Raw genomic sequence first — 22,862 nt, forward strand, 5'->3', positions numbered from 1 at the left:
CACAACACCCACCCGAGCTGGTTTTTACATTTTATTAAATACATCTGGGATGCCGAGGCCGGTTTATTCGTTCTCCTCGCTGCGCAGTCTGGCGTTGGGGTTGGTGATCTTGATGGCGAGCTGTGCAGCTCTCTCCACAATGACCTTCCTGTTCTTAGAAGACACGTTGTGAGCGATCTCTGCACAGTAGGACCTGTGGGGACAGAACGTGGGTCAGGCTCACCTCCCACACGTGCCACCCGCCCCATTGCCAACCCAGCCCGTCCCAGCCTGAAGCAGGAGCTCGCCTCCAGAACAGCTCGGCCCTTCGCTTGCTTTCTCGTGAATGAGGAGTCACTGAGAGGTAGTTTTTAACGGTGTTAATTATTACTCTTTAGTTAGTTGTGAAACAAAGTGCTACAAGTAAGCTCAGGCCTGTGCCTGAGCAGATACGCAGCCACAGCTCTGATCACTATTTATCAGCGATGTACAGCGCTGTTCACCACCACTGTAACGTATTTTTGCCAAAGGTACAAGTTTCCCAGCCCCGAGACACCCTCTGTGCCCTCCCCTCAGCAGCACAGTAACACTAAGGGGACCAAGACGACCTTTGTGCTCTTAAAAGCAACACCTTCCCTCGCCTCCCGCCTCCGCCTGACCACGCTGCCTTTTCGTCCTGTGAGGGCAGGGGCAGCGCGCAGGCCGGGCAGACTTACTTGTTGCTCATCATGAGCACCTCCAGCTCCTTGACGTTGTGCACCAGGAACTTCCTGAACCCCGTGGGCAGCATGTGCTTTGTCTTCTTGTTGCTGCCGTAGCCGATGTTGGGCATCAGGATCTGACCCTTGAACCGCCGGCGAACCCTGTTGTCGATACCTCTCGGCTTGCGCCAGTTGCGCTGAAAAAATGCAGAAAATATTTAATATTGATGGAAAGAGATCAGTCTGAAACACCCGCCTCAAGGTAACAGCTCTAGCCAAAACCAATCGCAAAGACGACCCACCATGCCAGGCTGTGACAGCGTGGCCCACAGGTTCAACACCGGCCCTGTAGCTGTAATTCATCATCAACCCTACAGACAACTGTGTCCCACTGCCCCAGAATTCGTTTCCTAATGAACTTCCCACGATATTTTACCTTGATCTTGACATAGCGATCCGACTGATGGCGGATGAACTTTTTGGTCCTCTTCTTGACGATTTTAGGCTTCACGAGAGGTCTGAGGGCAGGCATGGTGCCTAAGATAAACAGAACCGGTGTGAGAAGGGAAACCCGACGCACAGGCCCTGTGTCACCCGCGTACAACACGTGTCGCAGACTTGTCTTCCGCTCCCCGGCCACCCTGGAGGCCAGCGAGGGAATGGGCATCCGCCTGCAGTGGCTCTGCCTCCCGCCTCCGAAGCTGGCAGAGCACGGAGAGCTCTCCAGATGCGATCCTGGGAGGTCCCGCCTCGCTCGGGCGGCTGCCCCGGCCTCCCTCGCGGCGTTACACGCCCCACCCGCCCTTCTCCTGCCCCGACGTCCCCTCCAGCTCCGGAACACCCGGCTTCGCACACGGACAGCGGCGCAGCGCTTAGAAACCGAGAGCGACCGAGCCTCGCCCAGCGCAAACCGGCTGCGGGCTCAGTGCGGCCGCCTCCCCGATGCGCCCCCGCCATGCGGCGCAGCCCCGCGGCCCCCAGCACTAGCACCGACCGTTTTAGCTCCTTCTCGACGGTTCCACTTTGCCGGACACGGAGGGCGCAGCGCCGACCGCGCTCCGCGCCCGGGTGCCGGGCCCACCCCAGCGGGCAGAGCCCCGAGAGGCCGCCCGGGAGGCCCCGGCCCCGCGCCCCGGGAGAGCGGGTGGCGGAGGGGATGGGAGCTCGCCCGCGGGGGGCGGCGGGGTCGGGCCTGCGGCCCCCAGGACGCGGATGGGGGCGGATGGGGACTCACCGGGAGCGCGACGGCGCCGTCCGCGACAGGCCCCGCCGAGAGAAGGAGGCGGGCCCGCCCGCAAGGGCTTATGGGATACGCGGGCGGTCTTGCCAGGTGCGCGCGGCGCCGCGGCTGCGCAGAGTGGGCGCCGGGCCCGCACGGGGCCTCGGGCCGCCGCCGAGCGAGCTCACCCCGGCTGGGACGTCGCGGAAGAACGGATCGACACCTCCCCGCACCCCGAACCGTGACCGCGGTACGGGACTGCCAGGACCTGCACGACGTCACTTCCGCCAGGCTGTGCCCGGGCGGCCATGGTTGGGCGCCACCTGGCGGCCCGGCGGCCCCCCGCGCCGGTCCCGGTCCCACCGGCGGCGTCCCCCCCCGCCCCGGTCCCGGTGGCAGCATGCGCAGTCGCGGCGGGAGCGGTGACCGGTCGCGGCGCCGTGCACCCAGGGAACAGCCGCTGCACTCGTGAGACACCTTTATTAAAAACGCAGACTGCGCACAGGGTCCCGCAGCGACGGCCTGCGGGTGTCACCCCCGCGCGAACGGAGCGCGGGGCGGCTGGGGCACGGCCCCGCGGACAGCCCCGCGCCGGGGCTCTGCTCAGGCCGCGCACAGCCTCCCCTGGTTCTCCCGCAGCCACGCGTGGTACACGTTCAGCTTGTGGTCCTGCGGCTGCACCTGAAACACAGCACAAGGGTTCAGCTGTCAGTAGAACACCTCCTCGGACGCTCCTCCCCTCCCGGCCCCGCAGGCAGCCCTGCGCCTCCCCAAACCCCGGAGCGCGGCGCTTGGCCAGCCTGAAACCACCCACCCCCCGTGACCGGGGAGCGGGGTCCTCCACCGCAGCGCACAACGGCCCCTCTGCCCCTCGCACCGGGGTCACAGCCCCACCAACACCGAGCTCGGAGGGACGCCAGGATCGGGCTGGCACAAAACACAGGGACCCTGGTTCTTAACAGGAGCAGGGAAGAGACTCTCACCCCCACATCAAGGAAATAAGAACAAGAAGACAGTGAAAGTGGAAAATCATGGGAAAAAAGTCAAGGTGACACAAGTGTTCGTTTGCAGGTCCAGACCCACCTCCCTCCACTCGTTGACGCAGAAGATCCTGTAGGAGTCGTTGCCGTACTTGCCGATGCCGTGCAGCTCGATGGGGTACTTCCACTGCTTGCTCAGGTACTCGTCTGCAAGGCACGAGCACAGACGTCACCGCCTGCAGGCAGGGCGCAGAAAGCAACTCGGGACAAACTCCCGATTCTCTGCTGTTGTAACACGGTTCCACTTTGGAACATTTTAAATGAAAAATACAAGTTTTAGCTATTTCCTGGTGGAAGCAGGCGATGAATCCCTATGGGGTACATCTTAAACACCTTTCAGAGATCACTGCAGGTGAGTTTTAATTAAATCCCTCTCCTCAGAACCCATAGAGGAATACTTTTATTCTAAGTATAGAAAACATCAGAATCTCAGAAAAATTCCGGCTCAAAGGGCCTTCTGGAGGTCACCTGATGCAAAACTGAGCAGAGCCGCCTTATCACAGAGCTGCAAAACACTGAATCCATCCTGCAGACTTTTCTATCTTTTTCTCTTCAAAGAAGTCTCCCAAAGGTCTCTTGCAGAACTCACGTGTATGTTATTTCATTCTCAGTTAAGACAACAGGATCAGCAGCTTCACATATGTAAGACCAACATATCCCAAAGCTGCACAAAATAACCCACCACCAATATTTGCCCAACAGAAGCACAAGTCACTGAGCACTGTTTGAAATAACGCCGTTTGCCTTGCCAGCATCATCCAGACCGTTCCACAGACATTCAGGAGAGCCCACCTGAGAACTTGATGATAGTTTTCGCTCTGAGTTCGTAGAGGCCGAGAGGTTTGAGCAGCTCTGACATCTCCTTCCAGTCTGCAGTCCTGGTTACTTCAGGTGAAGGATACTTCTTAAGGAACTCCCAGAGCACAGGAATTGCCATTTTACCTAGTAAGAGAAACCATGAACACAGTGCAGGTAATTAATTCTCTGTTTTGATTATCTATGTATGCTTTCTGAAGTGAGCTGCTTCTGAGGCAAGAGTTACAAATTAACACACTGACACAAGTTAATGCACATTTATTCTTTCATTAATGCCATTAAAAAATGGCATCTGTTCTGACCCTATACCACCACCCCAACGCTTACACAACATGAAACTGTATTACTCTCTTTACCTGAAGTTTTATTGAGAAATATGGTTGCAATGAGAAGTTTCCACGGATCATGGAAAAGTGTTTCTTGGATCAGATTGAATGGAGAACGCGGAGGAGTCCATTTTCTCAAGGCTTTCCTTCTAGGTGGGCTGGGAGCTGTACACAGAGGCAATACAGGAACATTTACTGGGCAGTAAAGGATGGATTTACCTATTTAAATGAAAGTAATTTTTTAAAATGAAGACGTTTTGAAGCAGATTCATCTTTGTGGGGGCACTACATGTAGATGGAGCAATGGCAATTCACACAGGAATTTTACAGGACTCCCATCCCCAGCACAGACTGCAGCACGAGTCGGGCTGCCTGCGGGTGCCCCGGCCTGCCACGTCACACGGAGAGAGGCCCTCCCGGTACCACCACGCGCCTGTGCCAGTGCCCAGCAGCAGCCGCAGGGTATGGGCTTTCTCCCCGACAGGGGAAACACCTCAGCAGTCCCAAGAGAACTTCCCCAAAGCCCTTTCACCCGTCACCTCACAGCTGCTGAAAGAGCTGCCGAGACACTCGGTGCCAGCCTTGGCGGTTGTTTGCAATATACAAACCACGGAGGTTTGAAGTGGGACAAGACCAGCACCAGTGCAGTAAGCTGAGCTCTCTGATGCCACCTAAGCGTAGCCAGCCTAGAACTGGAAGAGATTTTTCCATAAAATCATTTTATCTTGAGCCATCCTATTCCTACACCCATAAAAAAGGATTTATTTCCCTAAAGAATATGATACCTTCTTTACTGTATTTACTTGAAAAATATGGACTCGTTTTCCTCCTATCCACTTGTGTTCGTGGGATAGACTCTTCTGTAAAGAAATAACACTTATAGCATTAAAAAGAAAAAAAACCCCAAGTATTTTACTGTCATGTTTCATACACCATTTCCCCTTCATGTTGTGATGGAAAATGCAAGGATTTCTTGCAGGTGCACAGAACAGAAATGTGCTTTGGATTCACTCCAGCACTCCTCTGTATTTCAACTCCATGAAAAATCTTCAGAAGATAAACTGTTACTTTGCCACAGCCTGAGGAAACAGATCCTAGCACATGAAACAAGCCCAAACTAGCCTTTTTTATAAATCAAACTGGCCAGCTGTGCAACAACACTGGAAGAGGTAGTGCGATGAAGGTAATGAACATCATTATATTATAAAGCTAAAGAGACCAGTAGAGTAAGTTCCAGTTGTGGAAAAATCTGCACTAAGTTAAATGCTGTTGGATAAAGAAATGAGACAGATTCAGATGTCAAAGCAGCTTGACCCAAAACAAAATACTTTGCTTGTGTGGTTAGGAGGACCCCTGGCAGAACGTTAGGAAGCTACACAAATACCTGGTGGCTCTTTAACTGCTGTGAAGCTTTGCTTGTAACGTGGCTGCAAGATGTTAGCACCCGTTTCCGTGTCAGATTTAAAATCCTGGTTACCTGGATTCCCTCCATCTGTCTCTTTCCCTGTTTTCCACGCGTTGGTGTTTTCCTCAGGTTTTGCAGATGTGTCACTAGAACCTGGCTCCACACGCTCCTCCTCCGCTGGCCTCTCCAGGTCCCTTTGCGAGCGAGCCATCACTGACCTCAGCCGTGTGTCTGAGCGTGACCTGGAAATTCTTAACAGAGTTTTCCCTGCGGCCGTAGGGTCTGCATTCTGGTCACCTACGCCCTGACCATCGGTGACACACGCCTCTCTCCTCCTACAGCATTTCTTGCTTTGAACGCACTCGGTTTCCTGTGCGTTACATGCTCTTCTCTGTCTTTTGTTTTGGGTGTATTCTCGATTCCTCTTTTCTGAGCTCTTTCCAGTTTTCTTATTCAGAGCACGTCTTCCACCTGCCCCCTTTTGTTTGATTTTCAAGCAGTCCTCCAGGTTCATGCCTTTCATGACCAACTCTTGGCTTTCCAGAGTGGATGCAACGTCTTCCAGGTGTTCATTTCCAGTCTGAGCGTATCGAATTCTACCCTCTGCACCGTTTTGTACACCAAGGCCTTGCACTTGACTGTAACGATTCTCATTCCCTAAAACAGTTCTTGCAGCTTTTCTGCGGCGTCTTTTCACCCTTGAACGGGTGCTCCTCTGATAAGGATCTGTAAAATCAAAATCTTCCACTTTCAGCGTCGTCTCCCCAGTTTTCTGAAAATACTCTGCAAGCGCACGTTTCGATCTCAGCTTACTTCCGTCAGGGCTGTGGTACGAAAGAAAAGTAAATTAGTGATGACTTCTTCGTTCTCTCGCTCTTCGCTTAAAAAGCTGTTCTAGTGTTTAAAAAAAACAAATGACTAAAATAGTTGACAGTGTGATGCCTAGACAGGTTTCTGTGACTTGGCCAGAAATGGTTTACACAGTTTACAGATACTCCTACACATACTGTGCGCTTCATGGCGTGAACTTGAAAGCTGGAGAGGGACTTTTTACAGAGGCAGGTAGTGACAGGACGAGGGGGAATGGTTTTAAACTGAAAGAGGGAAGATTGAGATGAGATCTGAGGAAGAATTAGCAGTCTGCCCAAGGGCGGGCGGCCGCTTCACCCGGGATCGGCCCCGCCGGCCCCGGCCTCACCTGATAAACCACACGTCGATCCTCCCCGCCGTCCTGCCGGACAGCCGCCGCTTGGCCATCCTCTGCCAGCCGCCGGGCCCGGCCGCCGCGGGTTCCCTCGCAAGTCCCGCCTCCGCCGCGGCGCCGGAGCCCCCGCCGCTGGGGCCGGGACGCTCCGCCGCCGGCTCCGCCGCCCCGTCTCGACTGCCGTCCGGGAGGCTGCGGTCCGGGAGGCTGTGCGGGGAAGGAGATGCCCGGGTGGGGCCCAGCTCCGAGCGGGGGCTCCGCGGCCGGGCGGGCCCGGACACCCACACGGCCCCGGAAGTCAGCCCGGCCTCGGGCCCGCCACCGCACCCCTGCCGCCATCGCCCCCGCCCCGCCGCCGAGCCCCGCACCGCTCCGGCCCCGCACCGCTCCAGCCCCAACCCCATCCCCGCGCCGCTCCGCTCCGCCGCCACCGCCGCCCTACCCGCCGACCGCCGCCATCGCGGGCTCCTCGGTCACGTAACGCGGCCCCGCCCCCTGTGCGTGCGCCCGCCGCCGCTCCCGCGTCCTGTCCTGCGCAGGCGCACGGCGGCCCCGCTGGCGGCGCCCCCTGCCGGGCCGGCGGGCCGGCGGCCCCCCGCGCGCATGCGCGTTGCCCGTGGCGCCGGCGCGGCGGGTGTAAACAAGCGCTGGCGGCGGGGCGGGCTGCGGGGCCGCGCGGGGCCCGGCCGGGGGATGCGGGCCGCGCTCACCTGGCGCGACAGGGCCGAGCAGTGGTGAGCGGCCTTGCGGAGAGCCGGCCCGCCCCGCAGTGAGGCGGCTGGGGGCGCGCCCCCTCATCCCGCGCGGCTCGTGCCGTGGAGGAGCCGCGGTGCGGCCCGGCGGTGGGCCCGGCCCTCGGGCAGCCCGGGGAGCGGTGCCGGGCACGGAGGCGGCGGCCCGGGGCAGCTCGCTGGGCACCCCCCCGCTCTCTGCCCGCCACCGCCGCACGGCGCAGCGGCTGCGGGAGCCGGGTGTGCGCGGCCCCTTGGCGGGCCAGCCGCGGGCGGGCGCGGCCGGGCTCCTGTGGGCCCTTGGCCGGTACCGCTGATCCGGTACCGCTGGTCCGGTACCGCAGAACCTTTCCGGGGGTGTGTTTGCGTTTTTCGCTTTACACCCAGCCAAGGGCCCGCAGCCGCGTCTGTACGCGTGTGGTTCTGCCTGCACGGGGCCGCTGCGGGTTCCCCCAGGGCTCCCCTCCGTGTGTGTCAGGCCTGGAGCCTGGTGGTGGCCGGTGCTCGGGAACCCTCCTATGAGGGTTCTTTTGGGGGAATTTTCTCGGGAATCAGATACTCTGAAGTATGCAATTAACAACTTTTGTTATGTGACATCTTTAATGTTAAAGGAAGTATATTTTCTGCCTACTAATACGGGGTTTTCTTGGGTTTTTGTTTGTTTATTTTTTCTTTAGTATTTATGATCTTGCATTCAAACCAGATGGGACTCAGCTGATAATTGCTGCTGGAAATAGACTGCTGGTAGGGAAACTTTTTTTTCCTCTTGCATTTAACAGCTGTATGAATATGATTTCTTTCACATTAACTTATGAATGTAACCTAACAAGAATCCTTTTATCTCTACCAGTCCAGCCTCATATCTACATACATATTAATGCAGGCTAACTGTGAAGTGGTCTGAAGCCTTTTAATGTTTCTTACCAAGTTTTAAGCTCTCTTTCCAAAAGTAATGAGATTTAAGTTACTTGCGTCATCTCATCCTCTTGCATCTCACCCAGTGGTTTGAAATCCGTTAACCTGCATCCAACCTTAGCACAATGGCGTGGTATACAAATGCTGTGTTGTTAGAGGTTTAATGAAAATCTCTGTGAAAAGGGGAAAGAAACTGAAATTGATGTCCCTGCTTTGTGAGAAGCTTCAGCTGTAACTTTTTGCAGTTCCCTGGGTCTGCTTGCCTGCTGCTAACCCAGAGCAGCTCAGGACCACGCTTCTCACAGTTCCTGCAAAGCTTTCAGACGGGGTAGCTGTAGAAACTGCAGGGGTGGATGGGTGGGTGGCACAATTATGGAGATGTAGTTCAGAACTGCAGGACAACAGGCTATTATTTTCAGTGCTCGCAGAACGGTATATTTAGTGATGGTCCTTTCCAGTAATTTATTATATTTAAACATCTAATGCGGGGGAAATAAGGGAAAGAAGTAAAACAAGCTGGCCAGATGAGCTGTTTGGAAACTTATTTTGTGCATGTAATTTTCTAATACTGACTTGTCTTTCATTCCAAGAAGTATTACGTTAAGGAAAGCTGCTTCCACACTTCAAAACGTTTCATCTTGCAAGGACTGTACGCTATACAAAAAACACAAAAGAAGGTCTATAATCTTGTTGGCCTTCAGTAATTTTATATCCTAGTCCTCACTGGAAGATTTTTATGCATGTTTTTTTTCTTTGTGTGTTTGTTTTTTCCCCATTTAAATAGGTATATGATACTTCTGATGGAACCTTAATTCAGCCGTTGAAAGGACATAAGGACACTGTGTACTGTGTGGCTTATGCTAAAGATGGTAAATATCACTTGGGGGGCTTTGTTAGTCTGCTTTGTAATGGGCACATCTTCCATTTCTTATTGCCAATTAAATAGAGAAATCAGGGTTGTTTACTGGTATTTTGAAGATGTGTGTGAGTGCTGGTGGTTTTGGTTTTTAATGGAGAGTTTGAACTGCTGTGCAAATGCTCCATGCAGAAGTACTGTACTTTTACATGTAAGGCTACCTGTTAATCCAAGAACTCTAGTCCCCACTTCTCCTCCCCTTCTGCTTCAGTGATGGTTAAGTTTATATTTGTGGGGTAATGTGAGGAGAAGGCTTACCCCAGAGATCCCTCCTTCTAGTACTCCACCTGCTGCTGATTTTGATTCCTGTAGTTCCTCTGTCTCTTCTGATCCTCCACACGTTACTGTGCTTGCTACAGACTTTATTCTGCTTCCAGTCCTTTCATTGTGTCCAGTTCTCATTCTGTGGGGACTTACTGTGTGGGGACTCAAAGGACTTACTCTCAAATATTACTGTTTAAGTTACAGGGGATACCTGTGCAAAAGTACCATCTTTCCCTTGACACTGCTAACATAAATCTCCAGCCTGTGACGTACAGCGTTGGAAAGACTGGCTCCTTGCTTCCGTGGCTGGGCTCTAACGAGGTGCTCTCTGTGGGAGTAACAAAGTCAAGTCATTGGAGTTTCCCCTGGCTGGAGAAGCGCAGTCACATCAAGACACTTGCAGTGTTAGGCCTTTATTACTTGAGCCTTGTCAAGTTCAAGAACTTCTTGCTCTCTCTTTGAGTATTTGGAGTGAAAGTGATTCTTGTATGTGGGGGATTTAAATTATATTTAATTCCTAGGCAAACGTTTCGCATCTGGCTCGGCTGATAAAAGTGTGATAATTTGGACTTCAAAGTTGGAAGGAATTCTGAAATACACGTAAGTGATGCCTTTCAATTCTGTGCCTCTCTGAAGCAGGCTTTGATTATGCGCTTCTGCTGTCAGAGTCCGTGTCGTTAGATTTGGGAGGAGGTTGACTGAGGTCAGAGAAAATGCTAGTGAGTGGGTAATAGGAGAGGGAAGAGGAGAACAGCTGAAGTATCTGAATGAGGCAGGAAAGCAATTAAAGTCATAAAACAGGGTGGGAAGCCCAGATAAATCTCTGAATTTAGAGGACTGGCAGAGAACTGGGGAACTCTGTACAGATCGAAATAAAATGAAACAGAATATGACTCTGATCTTGTATAATAAAATTAATATAATTCTGGTTCAAAGACCAAATCAAAGATAAGGTTTGGTGCTTTCAGTATATTTCCATCTTTCTTCTGGCTTTGTTTTTATGTCATCCATTTTAAGCAACATCTTCAAATTCTGTTTGTGAATGTGTGTGTGTGCATTTATTACCAGTTAGTATGCACAAGCTAGTGTACTACTAGGAGCACACACAAGCATACTTATTTTAGAACTTGGATATAACTTTTAATCATATTTCACAAACCACCATCTATGTACATTTTTAGTGAATCTTGATGAAATACAGTGAATTCTGCCACTTAGAGACACTTTTTAAAGCTTTATTACTGATTTAGTTTACAGTAATTGCAGATTAATTTGGTGTAATATAAACTGATCAAATTATTTCTGGCGTCTGGCAAACCTTTCAGCTATCTTGCTGAAAGTTAGAAAAGGGGGCATTTAAGAATGATTTATTGAAATATGATTGTAACTTCATTCTAGGCATAATGACTCTATACAGTGCATTTCATACAATCCTCTTACTCATCAGTTGGCATCCTGTTCTTCCAGTGATTTTGGTATGTCTTCTTCCTCTCACTTTTCCATTTATTAAAGTTGTATAGCTAAGCTAACTACAGATAGGTACAGTTATACCCAGAAAAGATGAGATACAAAGCTACCTAAAGTTAAGAACATTAGATGCTTACTTAAATAACTTAAACTCAGTTGGAAAGGACTACGTAGTGAGGTGCCACAGGGTGAAATGTACTACTTGGTTACTATGATTTTTTGGAGAGACACCCTCTGTGTTATTGAGATGGATTTTTTTTTTTCCCACTTACTGCTAAATAATATGTATTTAAATGCCCTTCTAGCAGTGGATGAGACTTTGATCCCTCTGAAGTCCCAACTTGAGTTTTCTGACAATATTAGTTTCTCATCCGAACACTGGTAAATGCTTACTTGTAATTTACTTTTTGTTTGCTTTGATCAAGGCTTGTGGTCTCCTGAACAGAAGTCAGTCTCTAAAAACAAAACCAGCAGTAAGATTACGTGCTGTAGGTAAGTATGAAGGATTACCGTGTCATTTAAGTTAGTTTCAATACAAACAATTCAAAATAATATACAAGCTTAAAGCAAAGAAGTTCCAGTGAAACAGCTCAACATCTGCAGAGGCAGTACCTGGTAGTGTGAGACGGGCTGTCCCGCCTTGCTGTTCAGGAGCATCGTGTGCTTCCTGCTGCTTTGCCATTCTCATCATTAACTACCTGAGCAGCGTTTGTAATGCTCCAGTGGGAATATGGCTAGTATTGATCAAAGATTATTTGTTCTGGTGTAGTCTTCTCGGAGTGCGCAGCTCCCCCCCTTCTTTTTTAATAGCAGAGGGGTTTGGCTTTTATTTGGTACTGTTTATAACGGAATTCTTCTGAAAGTATCAGAGAGGTGTTCTGGTCTTGAGCAAGTGTCTTAACTTCTCTCTCCCTCTGTTTAGCCATTGTGTGCAGTAACAGTAAATGAAGTTAGAGGGAAAATACCTTTTGTTTGTAGAGCTGTTCATCTCCTGTGGTGTTGGTATTTTCAGCAGAAGGAGGTATTACCGTTGTGGGGAACCTGAAGCAAGGGTACATTAATTTGTGTGAAGTCATCCATCTCCCTCCAGTAGAGACAGGAATAGAAACCAGGTCTCCTCTGTCCCACACCATGCAGTTTTGTCTGATCAGTGTTCTAAATGTGGCTTTTAAAACAGTCTGATCTGCTGCCAACACTGTCATCCCCAAAAATGTATCTGTTACTTAGCACATGTTAGAAGTACTGCAAGCAGATGATAGCTTTAATTTTTTTTTTATGTCTACATTTTTTTATTTCTGCGTATATGTTATAAAATGTTCTTGCTGTAGTGCATGCTGTTGCCATAAATGTGGATTTAGATGCATAAACAAACTGTAGGATTACTGGCTACCTCCCAGAGCTCCCTCTTAGAAGTATATTTCAATCTATCGTCCCTGTTTGGGTATCCTGTACCATCCTACCTTCCTGCTGCTTGTTTTTAGTAGTTTGCTCTTCAGTATGTGTGTGTTTTATCAGCTGGACAAACGATGGCCAGTACCTTGCTTTGGGGATGTTCAACGGCATTGTCAGCATAAGGAACAAAAATGGTGACGAGAAAGTTAAAATAGAGCGTCCAGGGGGTGCTTCCTCTCCAATATGGTCAATTTGTTGGAATCCATCCAGGTAAATAATTTCATCCTTCCTTTTTTTCATGCTGGATAGATAATCCTTGGCTTATTGATTGCAGAAAGGCTTGACTTTTATCCCTGCTGAAACAGATTAATACCATGTACGTTACATTTTAAGTGATTAAGTATTGGGGTTTTGGCTTTGCTGCCAGTCCTTAACTGGAGAAACTGGGAAACAGTTCTACTTAGATCTCAAGAAACATGTCTTGTGTTTGTGGTTGGGGTGTTTTGGGGGGGGTGGGGAGTGGGAGTCTGTTTGGATTGGGGGAGAGAGAGGGGAGCTGTTTTTTCTCCTCAGTTCAGAGGGAATAGTGTCCCAAATATGTGAATAAACAATTGCTATTGCAGTCGGTGGGAGAACTTTTGGCGTAGAGCAGATGAACAAGAGGATGAGTCAGTTCCCAGCTGTTTAGAGGAGATACCCATACTGGAATCCAGGAATGGCAGTAGGCAGTGTAGTGAGACAGAGGGAGAAGACCACGAGGAAGAAGAGACCTCTATGGATTTCAACTTGTGAGTGAAACTTCAAAGGAACACATGTATCTATATGATCTAGAACAGTAATTTACAAAAGGACCAGGGGCAGAGAGTATTGTGCAGGGTACAAAGTCAGACATTCAAAAATTAGGAAATTCTACATTAACAGTTGCCTGTGTGGTCTTAATTTATTCTGCTAGTATGGGTACATTATAAGGTAGTTCTTAAGTGTGCAATAGCAGGGTGCTTTTCCCCACAGGTGCATGCATCATGCATTGAGCAGAGGGAGGGTGCTTACTAAACAGTTGCTTTGCCTTTTATTTGTCTGTTTCATTTTTGTTCCGTTTATGGCTGGAGGCATTATTTGCAGCAGAATGTTCAGATTACCATCTCCCTTCTTCCTAGGCACGAAGCTGTGGAGAAGGTGACTCTCATGTTTTTCTCCAGGCTGAACAGGTCATGTCAGAGTAACAATCTGAGACCTGAAGCCTTTCCTCGGGCTGCTGCTTGTCTCACAAGAACAACTTTTTTCCCCTGCCCCTGCCTCACACTGATAATTGTTGTTCACTCTTGCTCAGCTGTATTCTCTTTGGTGGTGTGGTGGCTTTGTACTGCTGTGGCTAAGATCAGAACCCGGGCCCAGGTGCTTCATCTGTGTAAGGGACCATTAGCTTCACTGTACCCACGCTTGTATAGCCGTGTGCGAAGTGATACATCAAGCTTTGCAGTTGTTCCTGTAAAGGAGGCTCATTTTTCTTTTGTGCCCCCCAGCTGTCTTCCTCAGTTCTAAATGGCAAGATGTATCTGCTGTCCTTTCGGTTTGTGGTTTTTTAAAGAGTAATATGAAGTATATTCTGCTATCCTATTACTTGGTTCTGTTGCTCTGAGAAATTTATTAGTGAATCACTGTAGAATTACTACTTTGTTTGTTTTTTCTTAGAAATGAACGCAATGATATTTTAGCTGTGGCAGACTGGGGTCAGAAGCTTTCCTTTTACCAGCTTAGTGGCAAACAGGTATGTTTTAGAAAGTGCATTCAAGAGTGACAGATCATTTCTGATTCTGTTTTGTGTCCTATATTCAGAGTGTTTGCAGACTGGTGCTTTATTAGCTACATTAAATGTTTTCTGTTTTCCCAGCCTTTGATGAGTTTTGCTTTTTTTTTAACCATCTTTTCCTTCAGCTCTTGTTTCTCCCATGGCAACTCAGCTGCTGTCTTACAATTTTTGTATTAAAGCCCTTACAACTTTGGGTTTTGTGATATGGTTTACTGGTCTGTAGAGGACATGTATGTATTTTTTTCAACCAGTTAAAGAGGGTTTTGTGAGTTGCTTGCATTCTGAGTAGACTGGTTTGGGACTGGAGGGATTCTTGAATGTCTTTTTAGAACTGCCTTTGGGAATCTTAATATAGCCAGTGGTTCTGGGGTATTGAAAAGTTGTGCATGGTTGGAGAGATGAGAAGAATGGCATCAGTGACGGCTCTTGTTGCCTTGGGAAAACATGAAATGATCCTTTTGTTAATGTGGTGGGTTTTTTTTTATTTTCCCTTTTAGATTGGGAAGGACAGAATGCTCAATTTTGATCCTTGCTGTGTTAGCTATTTTACTAAAGGAGAGTATATTTTACTGGGAGGTTCAGATAAACAAGTTTCCCTCTTCACGAAGGATGGCGTGCGTCTGGGTACCATAGGAGAGCAAAGCAGTTGGGTGTGGACATGCAAAGCTAAACCAGACTCCAACTATGTGGTGAGTAGGAACATTTCTCTGACATTTTCACAGATAGTTTGTCATATAAGGTAGGACCATACATTTCAAACTCAGTTGCTTAATCTAGACATTCTTATTGAGGCAGCAGAACCTAAGCAGTGTCTAGTGAGGTCCTAGAACTACCACTGAAATTAAAAATATCCTGCAGAAGTAAAACTTGGGCTGCAAGAAGGCTGTAAATGAGCGTAACGCCTGTTTTCAGATGGTAAGGCACTTGCTGTATTTTGATTAAAAAAGAGGAGGGAAAAGAAGAAAAATGGCAGCTAATGACTTCTAGGTTGACCAAATCTAATTCCATGATGGGAAGAAAATTTTCAGATCTGTTTGAGTTTCTAGCGTTACACCTTGTGGAAAATGCCTACAGGGCAACTGTTAGCCATAAATGCTGCACTGTGTGTCATTGTACAAATGTGAAGAAATACAGAGGGAATTTAAAAACAAATGAACACTACTCCCCAAAAAAACCCAACAACAAAACCAAACCAAACCTCACCCACCCAACATGGTGGTCTACATGATCTGTGATGGGATCAGTCCTCATTTTGCATTGCACTTTCACCACTGTTAAGTACAAGTAGGCTGTAATTGGTATCAACCTATTCGTTATGCAGGGAAAGGCAGATAATGTTCATATAAACACTGCACACTTTGCCAGTTCTCACCTGCATGTATCAATTAACTAAAATTATTTTCTTCCTGTGTTCAGGCAGTTGGCTGCCAAGATGGAACAATATCCTTTTATCAGTTGATTTTCAGCACTGTTCACGGCCTTTATAAAGATCGCTATGCTTACAGAGACAGCATGACTGATGTGATTGTCCAACACCTCATCACCGAACAAAAAGGTAATTTCACACTTGCAGTCAGGCCAAAGCTTCACTCTCATTCTGTTTTGTTTTGTTTTTTTAATTAATATCCATCACAACGCTTGGAATACATGCTGCATGTACCAGACAGATTGTTGTCACTTTGACAGTACAACTGAGGAGTGCTGTTTGCAGGATGAGAGTGCAAACTTGGATTATGGAGGATCAGCGCTGACAAGCTTAATGAAAGATGTGGGGATTTGAAAGGACACTGGGAGGGGCAGAGGCTTTTAAGATAAGGTTTTAATCTCTGCGAATGAGATAAAAATACTGTATATCATATTTAGCTCTTTTTTTCCCCCCCTTACTTGCAGCCTCAAGGGTTTGTGCTGATTTTTTTTCTTCGTATCCACTGGCTTTTTCTGGCAGGGAATCAAAGTATTGCTCCAGAATGTGCTGTTGACAAATAATGGAGGGTGATAAATTGTGATGGGAAGAGTAGATTACATAGATGCAGAATAACCAACGTACCCGAGCAGGAATCTGCTTTTAATTTTAGAGGTGCTTTAGAAAGATTCAATTTTAATGTATTAGTAAGTTTTCTGATTTCTGTGTCCGTTACTTCCGTGTCAGCCTATACTATATTGTTTTTGTGTTTTTTCTCTCTAGTTAGAATAAAAGGCAGAGAGCTTGTAAAGAAAATTGCCATCTACAAAAACAGACTAGCAATCCAGATGCCAGAGAAAATCTTGATTTACGAGTTATACTCGGATGATTCTTCGGATATGTATTATCGGGTGAAGGAAAAGATAGTAAAAAAATTTGAATGCAACCTGCTTGTTGTATGTTCAAATCACATTATTTTATGCCAGGTACGTGCCTTAAAATCCAGAGCAGTTTTGGGGCGCGTTCAGACTTTAAGATAGGTGTCCAAAGGGGCGATAGGAAAAGATTGTCCTGTATCCTCTGTTGCAGTTTTTCCCCAGGGTACCGATGCGTCGTGCTGTTGTCACACGCAGCGCTGACAGACTTGGAAGCAGTGGCTGTGGCGTGCTGCAGGTGGCCCTGTTTCAGTGCAACAGCATCTGTAGTGAATTTGATAAATCAGTGCATAATCCAGGGGAGCTTTTGGGTGGGGGTGAACTCCTAGAAGAAGGTGGGAGGGTTTTGGTTTTGTTTGTTTGTTCATAGCATTGGAAAACCTTAAATAATTCACCCTGTTAAACTGGCCATTTGACTTTATGATTTTTGTGTGTAAAAGTAGGCACACGTGCTAGTGTAGGTATAAACACAGCACATCAACGACACAGTGGTTTTATCTTTGCCTCCATGCAGCATTTTATATGTTATTGTGTCTTTAGGAGAAACGATTACAGTGCCTCTCATTTAGTGGCATTAAAGAACGAGAATGGCTGATGGAATCTCTTATTCGTTATATTAAAGTGATTGGAGGGCCTCCAGGAAGAGAAGGCCTCTTAGTTGGTCTAAAGAACGGTCAGGTAACACATAATGTCTCGTGCGTGTCTTTTTGCTGCAAATAAAATCTGGTTTATGCTCTTAGGGGGAGAATTTAGGAGCAGCATGTTCATTTACAACCTAGAATTTTATTTGACAGAGTCTCATCTTGTGATTAAAACCTAATTACTTCTATCTTTCACATTCTCTGGGTGTAAAATTCACACAAACATGTTTAACTTCGTCTAAAGTCCATAAGTTGTTAGGAACAACTGACAAAAATGGAGTTCTTGGTGAACTGAGAGAACGTCTGTCCTTAGTGTGGGTTAGGGGGTGTGTGTGTACACTTCTGATGACCACTTGTGAAGGTGTGGATGTTGTAGAGGTGAAATTGCTGTTTATTTCACAACCAGTTAGCAGGCGAGAGAACAGGAAGAGAAAGCTGAGATCCTTTCTGTCTTCTGTATGTATGCTAGATATTCCTGTAGTATTATAGTAATGTAATTGTTTAATTAGTGGAGCATTAAAAAACCCAGGATGTATAGTATATTATTGGTTTGTGTAGGCTTGCAACCTAGAGTATGTTGTGGAAACAAGTCTTTTCAAGATACCTCAAACTGAAAGCATTTCCTTAATTTTAATGCACAGTTTCTCTCTGAAAAAAATTGCATGCTTTGAACAGCATTAAAGTTTGTACCTGCCATGCTGTTTCTAGTTTTAGGAACAAAAATGGGTGGACTGACTTTGGTTTCAAATGTGTCTAGATTCTGAAGATATTTGTCGATAATGCCTTCGCAATCGTCCTGTTGAAGCAGTCCACAGCGGTGCGCTGTCTGGATATGAGTGCATCCCGAAACAAGCTGGCAGTGGTTGATGAAAATGATACCTGTCTAGTGTATGATATTCATACCAAAGAGTTGTTGTTTCAGGTAAAATTCAAAGTCTTTGAAAAAAAAAAATCACGGCGGGGAACGACGGGACATGCTTTGGAGCACAGAACATACCAGAAGTGTTGCTGTACAGAAATTTATAACTGTCATTTAAGCCATTAATCACATTTCATAGGATTGAGCTGTGATCTATTTCTCTATGGAAACTACCCTTTTAGAGATGGTAGACCAGGAACTGGGAGACAGGAGATACATGTGAGCAACAGCTGAATAAAGAGCACTTAAACATGTGACCTTTTCAGTTTGATTTAGAGCTCTGTCCTGATTCCCTTTGAAGCATTATAGTTAATGAGCGTTTTGGCTTTATCATTGGTACGAACAGAATTAAAGCCTAAACTTCTCTGTTCGTCGTGTATTCCCAGGCTATAAAATGAATAATAACTCTCTCTTCATTGGCAGTTTAGCAGTCACTCTAAGGGTTCACTCATTAATGTTGATGAAACATTTTCAGAGAACACTGGATAGAAAATATGAAGTGCTGCAGAGATAGAGTCTGTAATTTGCTTTTTGTAACGGGCAGAAAAATGATCAATTAAATGTGCTAGCTAAGTAACAGTGTATTATTGTGGAATTTTATACTGTGTTCTACAGTTTGATAGTATAGATTGTTAGTAAATATGAAACAAAGGAAAGACAATTACAGCTGTTTATTAATATGTAAAATATGTCCCTGTAAATCTGTTCAGGAATATACTAGGCTTTAGAATATTACAAACGTGAATAAGTAGTGTGTGTGTGTGTGTGTGTATATACCCAGGCTGTAATAGGTCAAACGTTCTAGCTGAAGGATGCATATTTCTTAGGGAAGATGATGAGATTGCATCTGTTGTAATTATCGGTTATTTTGCTCATTAGGAACCCAATGCTAATAGTGTGGCTTGGAATACACAGTGTGAGGATATGCTTTGCTTTTCTGGAGGGGGTTACCTCAATATCAAGGCTAGTAACTTCCCTGTCCATCAGCAAAAGCTTCAAGGCTTTGTTGTGGGTTATAACGGCTCCAAGATCTTCTGTCTTCATGTTTTTTCTATGTCAGCTGTTGAAGTCCCGCAGGTAATCCTTTAATCTCATTTAAGTTTCATAAACATCAAGGTTTAAGACGTGAAGAAGCTTTTCTGAGATTTACTCGCATTCCATTACCAAAATGATTGCAGTTCACACTTTCTGCATTGTTAAGTTGTACTGCATGATCTATTTTATTTTTCTTTCTTTGGCATTAATTAAGCTAACTTCCTTTCTGCTGTTGTTGATTGTTGTTTCTAATTCTCCCTTTCTACTTGCAAATGCACGTAATCTAAAAGCAAAGATGAAGATATGGTGCAGGTGTTACCTCTTGCTGTATTTTTTACTGTAGTCTTATCTACGTACCTTTTCTCAAGTTGTAATTTCATTTTCCTTATGAATACATCAAATACTGTCTTATTGTTGCTCCATCTAGATGTCTTTAGGCATTATTTAAGCTGTGTATTTTAGTCTGAATGTATAGTACATGTGTAGTCTTTATACTCTAAATTTAGGGATTGCCTTCCACAAAGTGCTATTTTCTGCGTTATGGGAAGCAAAGGAAGAGTTCAAAACAGTCCAAGAAACAAAACAAAAAAAGGAAAAGGGAAAAAAAAAAAGATTCTGACTTATGCACCCAAGTGTGGGCAGGATTTGAAAGTGAGAGTCAATGAAGAAGGCAAAAGTGCCACGTGCTTTTATTAACTAATGGATACCTGTGTGCCAGGCCCCTGTCGGTTCCTCTGAGGCATTATGCAGATCCTTAATTAGGCTCTGGGTTGTCCTGCGTGGTTGACAGCCACGGGGTCGACCAGGCCTAGTACACTCTGGCTTGGGCACGCTGTAGGCACCAATATGCCAGAAAGTTATTGTGAAGTATCAGAGAGTCAGCTTTTTCAAAGCTATGCTTTTGGAGGGAGAGAGTACCAAAAAGTACACAATTTTCAGAAAAAATGATAAAAATAACATCGAAATCAATCTGCAGACTGTCTTTGGTTGCAAACCCAGGGTTAGAGGTAATCTAGCTGCAGTGTCCCTGTGTGTTCATCGGGTTCGAGCTGTAGCTGCAGATCCTGAGCCTGTCTGTGTCAGCCTGCAGCTGACAGCTTCTCCAAGTCCCTTTTAGGGCAGGTCCTGGAGGTCAGTGTCTTTTGGGCTTAATAGTCGCAGTCTTGGTAGCACAGCTTTGTCATCAGGGTTGGCAGAGAAGGGGTCCTTCCTCATGGTGCCTCTTCCGTTGTGTCTGAATATTTCCAGGGATGTTTCACACCAGGCTGTTGTGCCACTTTTCATGCTTTTCATGCAACTACCCCCTCCTCTGTGCTGCTTCCATAGTATTACAAAAAAAAAAAAACTTATTGTACATAATATTTAGGATGTACAATGCTCAGGAGAATTCACATTCTTAACTACTTCCTGATATACAAGGAACTCGGTGGACGGTTGGATTCAATGATCCCAGAGGTCTCTTCCAACCTGGTTGATTCTGTGATTCTGTGAACTGAAGATTTCAAGATGGATGAGTTTGGAATATAATTAACCCAGCTTGTCTAAAGATACAATAATAATCACCCCAGAATGTTGTTCTGTCTATTATATGAAAAACACACATTTGTCCCTGTGGAGCTTGTAATGGTTGTGATTGGAATATATTTTTTTTTCTGAATGTACATAGAGAATTTCACTAATAAATCTCAGTATTATGCTTTCTAATACATGTTTTTCAATGGAAATCCTCAGTCTGCACCCATGTATCAATATCTGGAACGAAAAATGTTTAAAGAAGCCTATCAAATAGCGTGTTTAGGAGTAACCGATGCTGACTGGAGAGAACTGGCCATGGAAGCCTTAGAGGGGATGGAGTTTGAAACTGCCAAAAAGGTAAAGCAGTTTTTTACTTATTTAGCAGAAAGCCTCTTTTATGTATTTTTTTAATATATATATTGTGTGTGTGTAATGCAGATTTTATGGCTGGAATACAAAGCGGTGTTCCTGGGTTACTGCCTTGCTTGTCTGTAGTGTATATATGTGACTCCACGTACCAAAGAAAATGTTTTGTTATATCTCAGGATCTTGAGATGAGGTTTTAAACTGAAATCAAATTTATGTCTCTAGATAAATGCCATGTTCTAAATCAGTGTTAAACGCCAAGAAAATGGTTTCTTTCATCTGCTGTAAAATGCGTTAATGAAGGTGAGGGAAATAGAAGTGGGCAGGGGCTGAGCCGTGCTGGTGGCCACCGGGTGGCAGCAAAGAATGGCCCAGCCGGCTCCTGCCCTGGCCAGCGCCTCGCCCTTCTGTCCCGGAGCGTTTGATAGAAAATCACTAAAATGACAGACATCCCCTCACCATTGCCTTCAAAGAGCATTAGTGTGTAAATAACAATATGAGACCTCCACGTCTGAACTGAGGTTCTATTTGGAATGTTGTGGTTTTGGGAGTGGGCTGTAAATGGGCCTATACTGAAGAAGAGAGTTTTATCCAGCATTAAATACTTCCCTGTTTTCTTTCACCACCTTTTCTCAAATAAGAGAGGGTGAACTGAGTTCAATGTCATGAATATTGTATGAAAGACAAAGCATTCTAAAAATAGGCAGGGAATGGCCGGTAGTGATAGGCATCTTTTAATAACAGATTATTTTTAAAAGGAAATGAAATGCTTTATTTTTGTTCTTTTCTTAAGTGGAGGCATCAGAATAATTCCAGTTTCATAGATGGCTTTATGCAAATAGATATTCTTAAAGAGAAGTTTTCAGTGCCTCCTTGGAATTTTAAAGTAGTGCCCTCTTAGAATTAGAGCGGATTAATTTGAACAAAAGCAGCTTCTTGACATTAAAGGCTCTCGTAGTTCCTAGTCCGATCTGGTGTAAGCAGAATATTCTATGCCCTCTTAAGCATTAGTTTGGTTAGAAGTCTTGAACGTGTGGTCTAAAGAGTTAAATTTCTATTTTTTGATGTATGTGAAGAAGTGCCAAGCTGCTGTAACTCGCACGTGACTCTGCCACTTGAGACATTGGGTTGCACATTTATCTCCATTTGCAAAAGATATTAGAGTGTCTTGCAGTACTTCTATCTTATCGTCTTCTTACTTTCTTTCTTCTCCCTGAGCTACTTCCATGCTGAATTTTCAGAGTGGTATAAAAACTATGAGCATATGCAGTGTGCTTTGGCAGTACGATCAATTATATGTTCTACCTTGTAATAGTTCCCTTAAATTTCCTTGTCTGCATTATGCCTCACATCAAAATGGAAAACCTGTAAAACAGCCAGAATAGAAGCATGTAACGTTTTAGATGGCATTTTGTTATTCCTGGGGGACTGACATACGTATGCCTGCTAGTCTGTGCCTTTGCTGTTTATTTTCAGCGATAAGCTGCTCGGATTGTACCCGTGTCTTACTGTAATGCCCCGGAGGCCCCAGTTGCAGTCAGAGCCCATCAGGTTAGGGACTAGGCAAACACAGCCCCCAGCATGTTTCTGTCTGTCCTCTTTGCGTGAAGACAGCTTGATTTATGCATAATAATATTCTGTTGATTTTTTTTTTTTCTGGATTGTCAAATTAATTCCTTTTATTCTTTGTTTCTTTTCAATAGGCGTTTACCAGGGTGCGAGACCTTAGGTATTTAGAATTGATCAGCAGCATAGAGGTAAGAGAGTGTTAAAGACAGTGTATTTCCTCACACTTAGTGCTATGCCCAAATCAGTACTTTCTGTTTTGGAGGGACTCTTGTTCAGATAGTGCTTCTGACTGTTG

General features: G+C 46.1%; 3 protein-coding genes across 8 annotated transcripts in view; 1 reads left to right on the forward strand and 2 right to left on the reverse strand.

The window, feature by feature from the left end:
• Positions 1-18: 18 nt before the first annotated feature.
• On the reverse strand, positions 19-2,090 carry RPL32 (ribosomal protein L32). 2 transcript variants are annotated; one of them, XM_068409719.1, is made up of 4 exons: positions 1,915-2,090; positions 1,117-1,217; positions 696-877; positions 19-193 (listed from the first exon to the last, which is right to left on the reverse strand). In XM_068409719.1, exons 2-4 carry the CDS (start codon positions 1,210-1,212, stop codon positions 64-66), a joined length of 408 nt encoding a protein of 135 aa, XP_068265820.1. In that variant the 5' UTR covers positions 1,213-1,217; positions 1,915-2,090; the 3' UTR covers positions 19-63. The 2 variants fall into 2 exon arrangements, with proteins under 2 accessions (XP_068265820.1, XP_068265821.1); XM_068409720.1 differs by lacking the exon at positions 1,915-2,090 and adding an exon at positions 1,675-1,769.
• Positions 2,091-2,360: 270 nt separating this feature from the next.
• On the reverse strand, positions 2,361-7,211 carry MBD4 (methyl-CpG binding domain 4, DNA glycosylase). Of its 4 annotated transcripts, none has more exons than XM_068408476.1 (8): positions 7,133-7,211; positions 6,685-6,897; positions 5,466-6,310; positions 4,867-4,941; positions 4,112-4,246; positions 3,732-3,881; positions 2,983-3,086; positions 2,361-2,580 (listed from the first exon to the last, which is right to left on the reverse strand). In XM_068408476.1, the coding sequence occupies exons 1-8, from the start codon at positions 7,147-7,149 to the stop codon at positions 2,503-2,505; spliced, it is 1,617 nt and encodes a 538-aa protein (XP_068264577.1). In that variant the 5' UTR covers positions 7,150-7,211; the 3' UTR covers positions 2,361-2,502. The 4 variants fall into 4 exon arrangements, with proteins under 4 accessions (XP_068264577.1, XP_068264579.1, XP_068264578.1 ...); XM_068408478.1 differs by having other exon boundaries at positions 4,885-4,941; positions 5,559-6,310; positions 7,133-7,210; XM_068408477.1 differs by having other exon boundaries at positions 5,559-6,310; positions 7,133-7,209.
• A 135-nt stretch (positions 7,212-7,346) lies between these two features.
• The window catches only part of IFT122 (intraflagellar transport 122), a 32,700-nt gene continuing 17,184 nt past the window's right edge, over positions 7,347-22,862 (forward strand). The window contains exons 1-16 of one of the 2 annotated variants that reach the window (XM_068408475.1): positions 7,347-7,424; positions 8,099-8,165; positions 9,121-9,205; positions 10,038-10,116; positions 10,915-10,991; positions 11,409-11,475; positions 12,499-12,645; positions 14,068-14,143; positions 14,683-14,874; positions 15,602-15,740; positions 16,371-16,573; positions 17,063-17,200; positions 17,921-18,085; positions 18,962-19,159; positions 20,849-20,989; positions 22,702-22,755. In XM_068408475.1, coding sequence (XP_068264576.1) covers positions 7,384-7,424; positions 8,099-8,165; positions 9,121-9,205; positions 10,038-10,116; positions 10,915-10,991; positions 11,409-11,475; positions 12,499-12,645; positions 14,068-14,143; positions 14,683-14,874; positions 15,602-15,740; positions 16,371-16,573; positions 17,063-17,200; positions 17,921-18,085; positions 18,962-19,159; positions 20,849-20,989; positions 22,702-22,755 — 1,869 coding nt within the window. In that variant the 5' untranslated portion in view covers positions 7,347-7,383. Of the gene's footprint in view, positions 7,425-7,905; positions 7,987-8,098; positions 8,166-9,120; positions 9,206-10,037; positions 10,117-10,914; positions 10,992-11,408; positions 11,476-12,498; positions 12,646-14,067; positions 14,144-14,682; positions 14,875-15,601; positions 15,741-16,370; positions 16,574-17,062; positions 17,201-17,920; positions 18,086-18,961; positions 19,160-20,848; positions 20,990-22,701; positions 22,756-22,862 lie in introns of those variants that run through there. The other variant, XM_068408474.1, reaches the window with a different exon arrangement.

Source organism: Nyctibius grandis, chromosome 10 (genome assembly GCF_013368605.1).
Source record: "Nyctibius grandis isolate bNycGra1 chromosome 10, bNycGra1.pri, whole genome shotgun sequence".
In the NCBI taxonomy this organism is placed as follows: domain Eukaryota; kingdom Metazoa; phylum Chordata; class Aves; order Nyctibiiformes; family Nyctibiidae; genus Nyctibius; species Nyctibius grandis.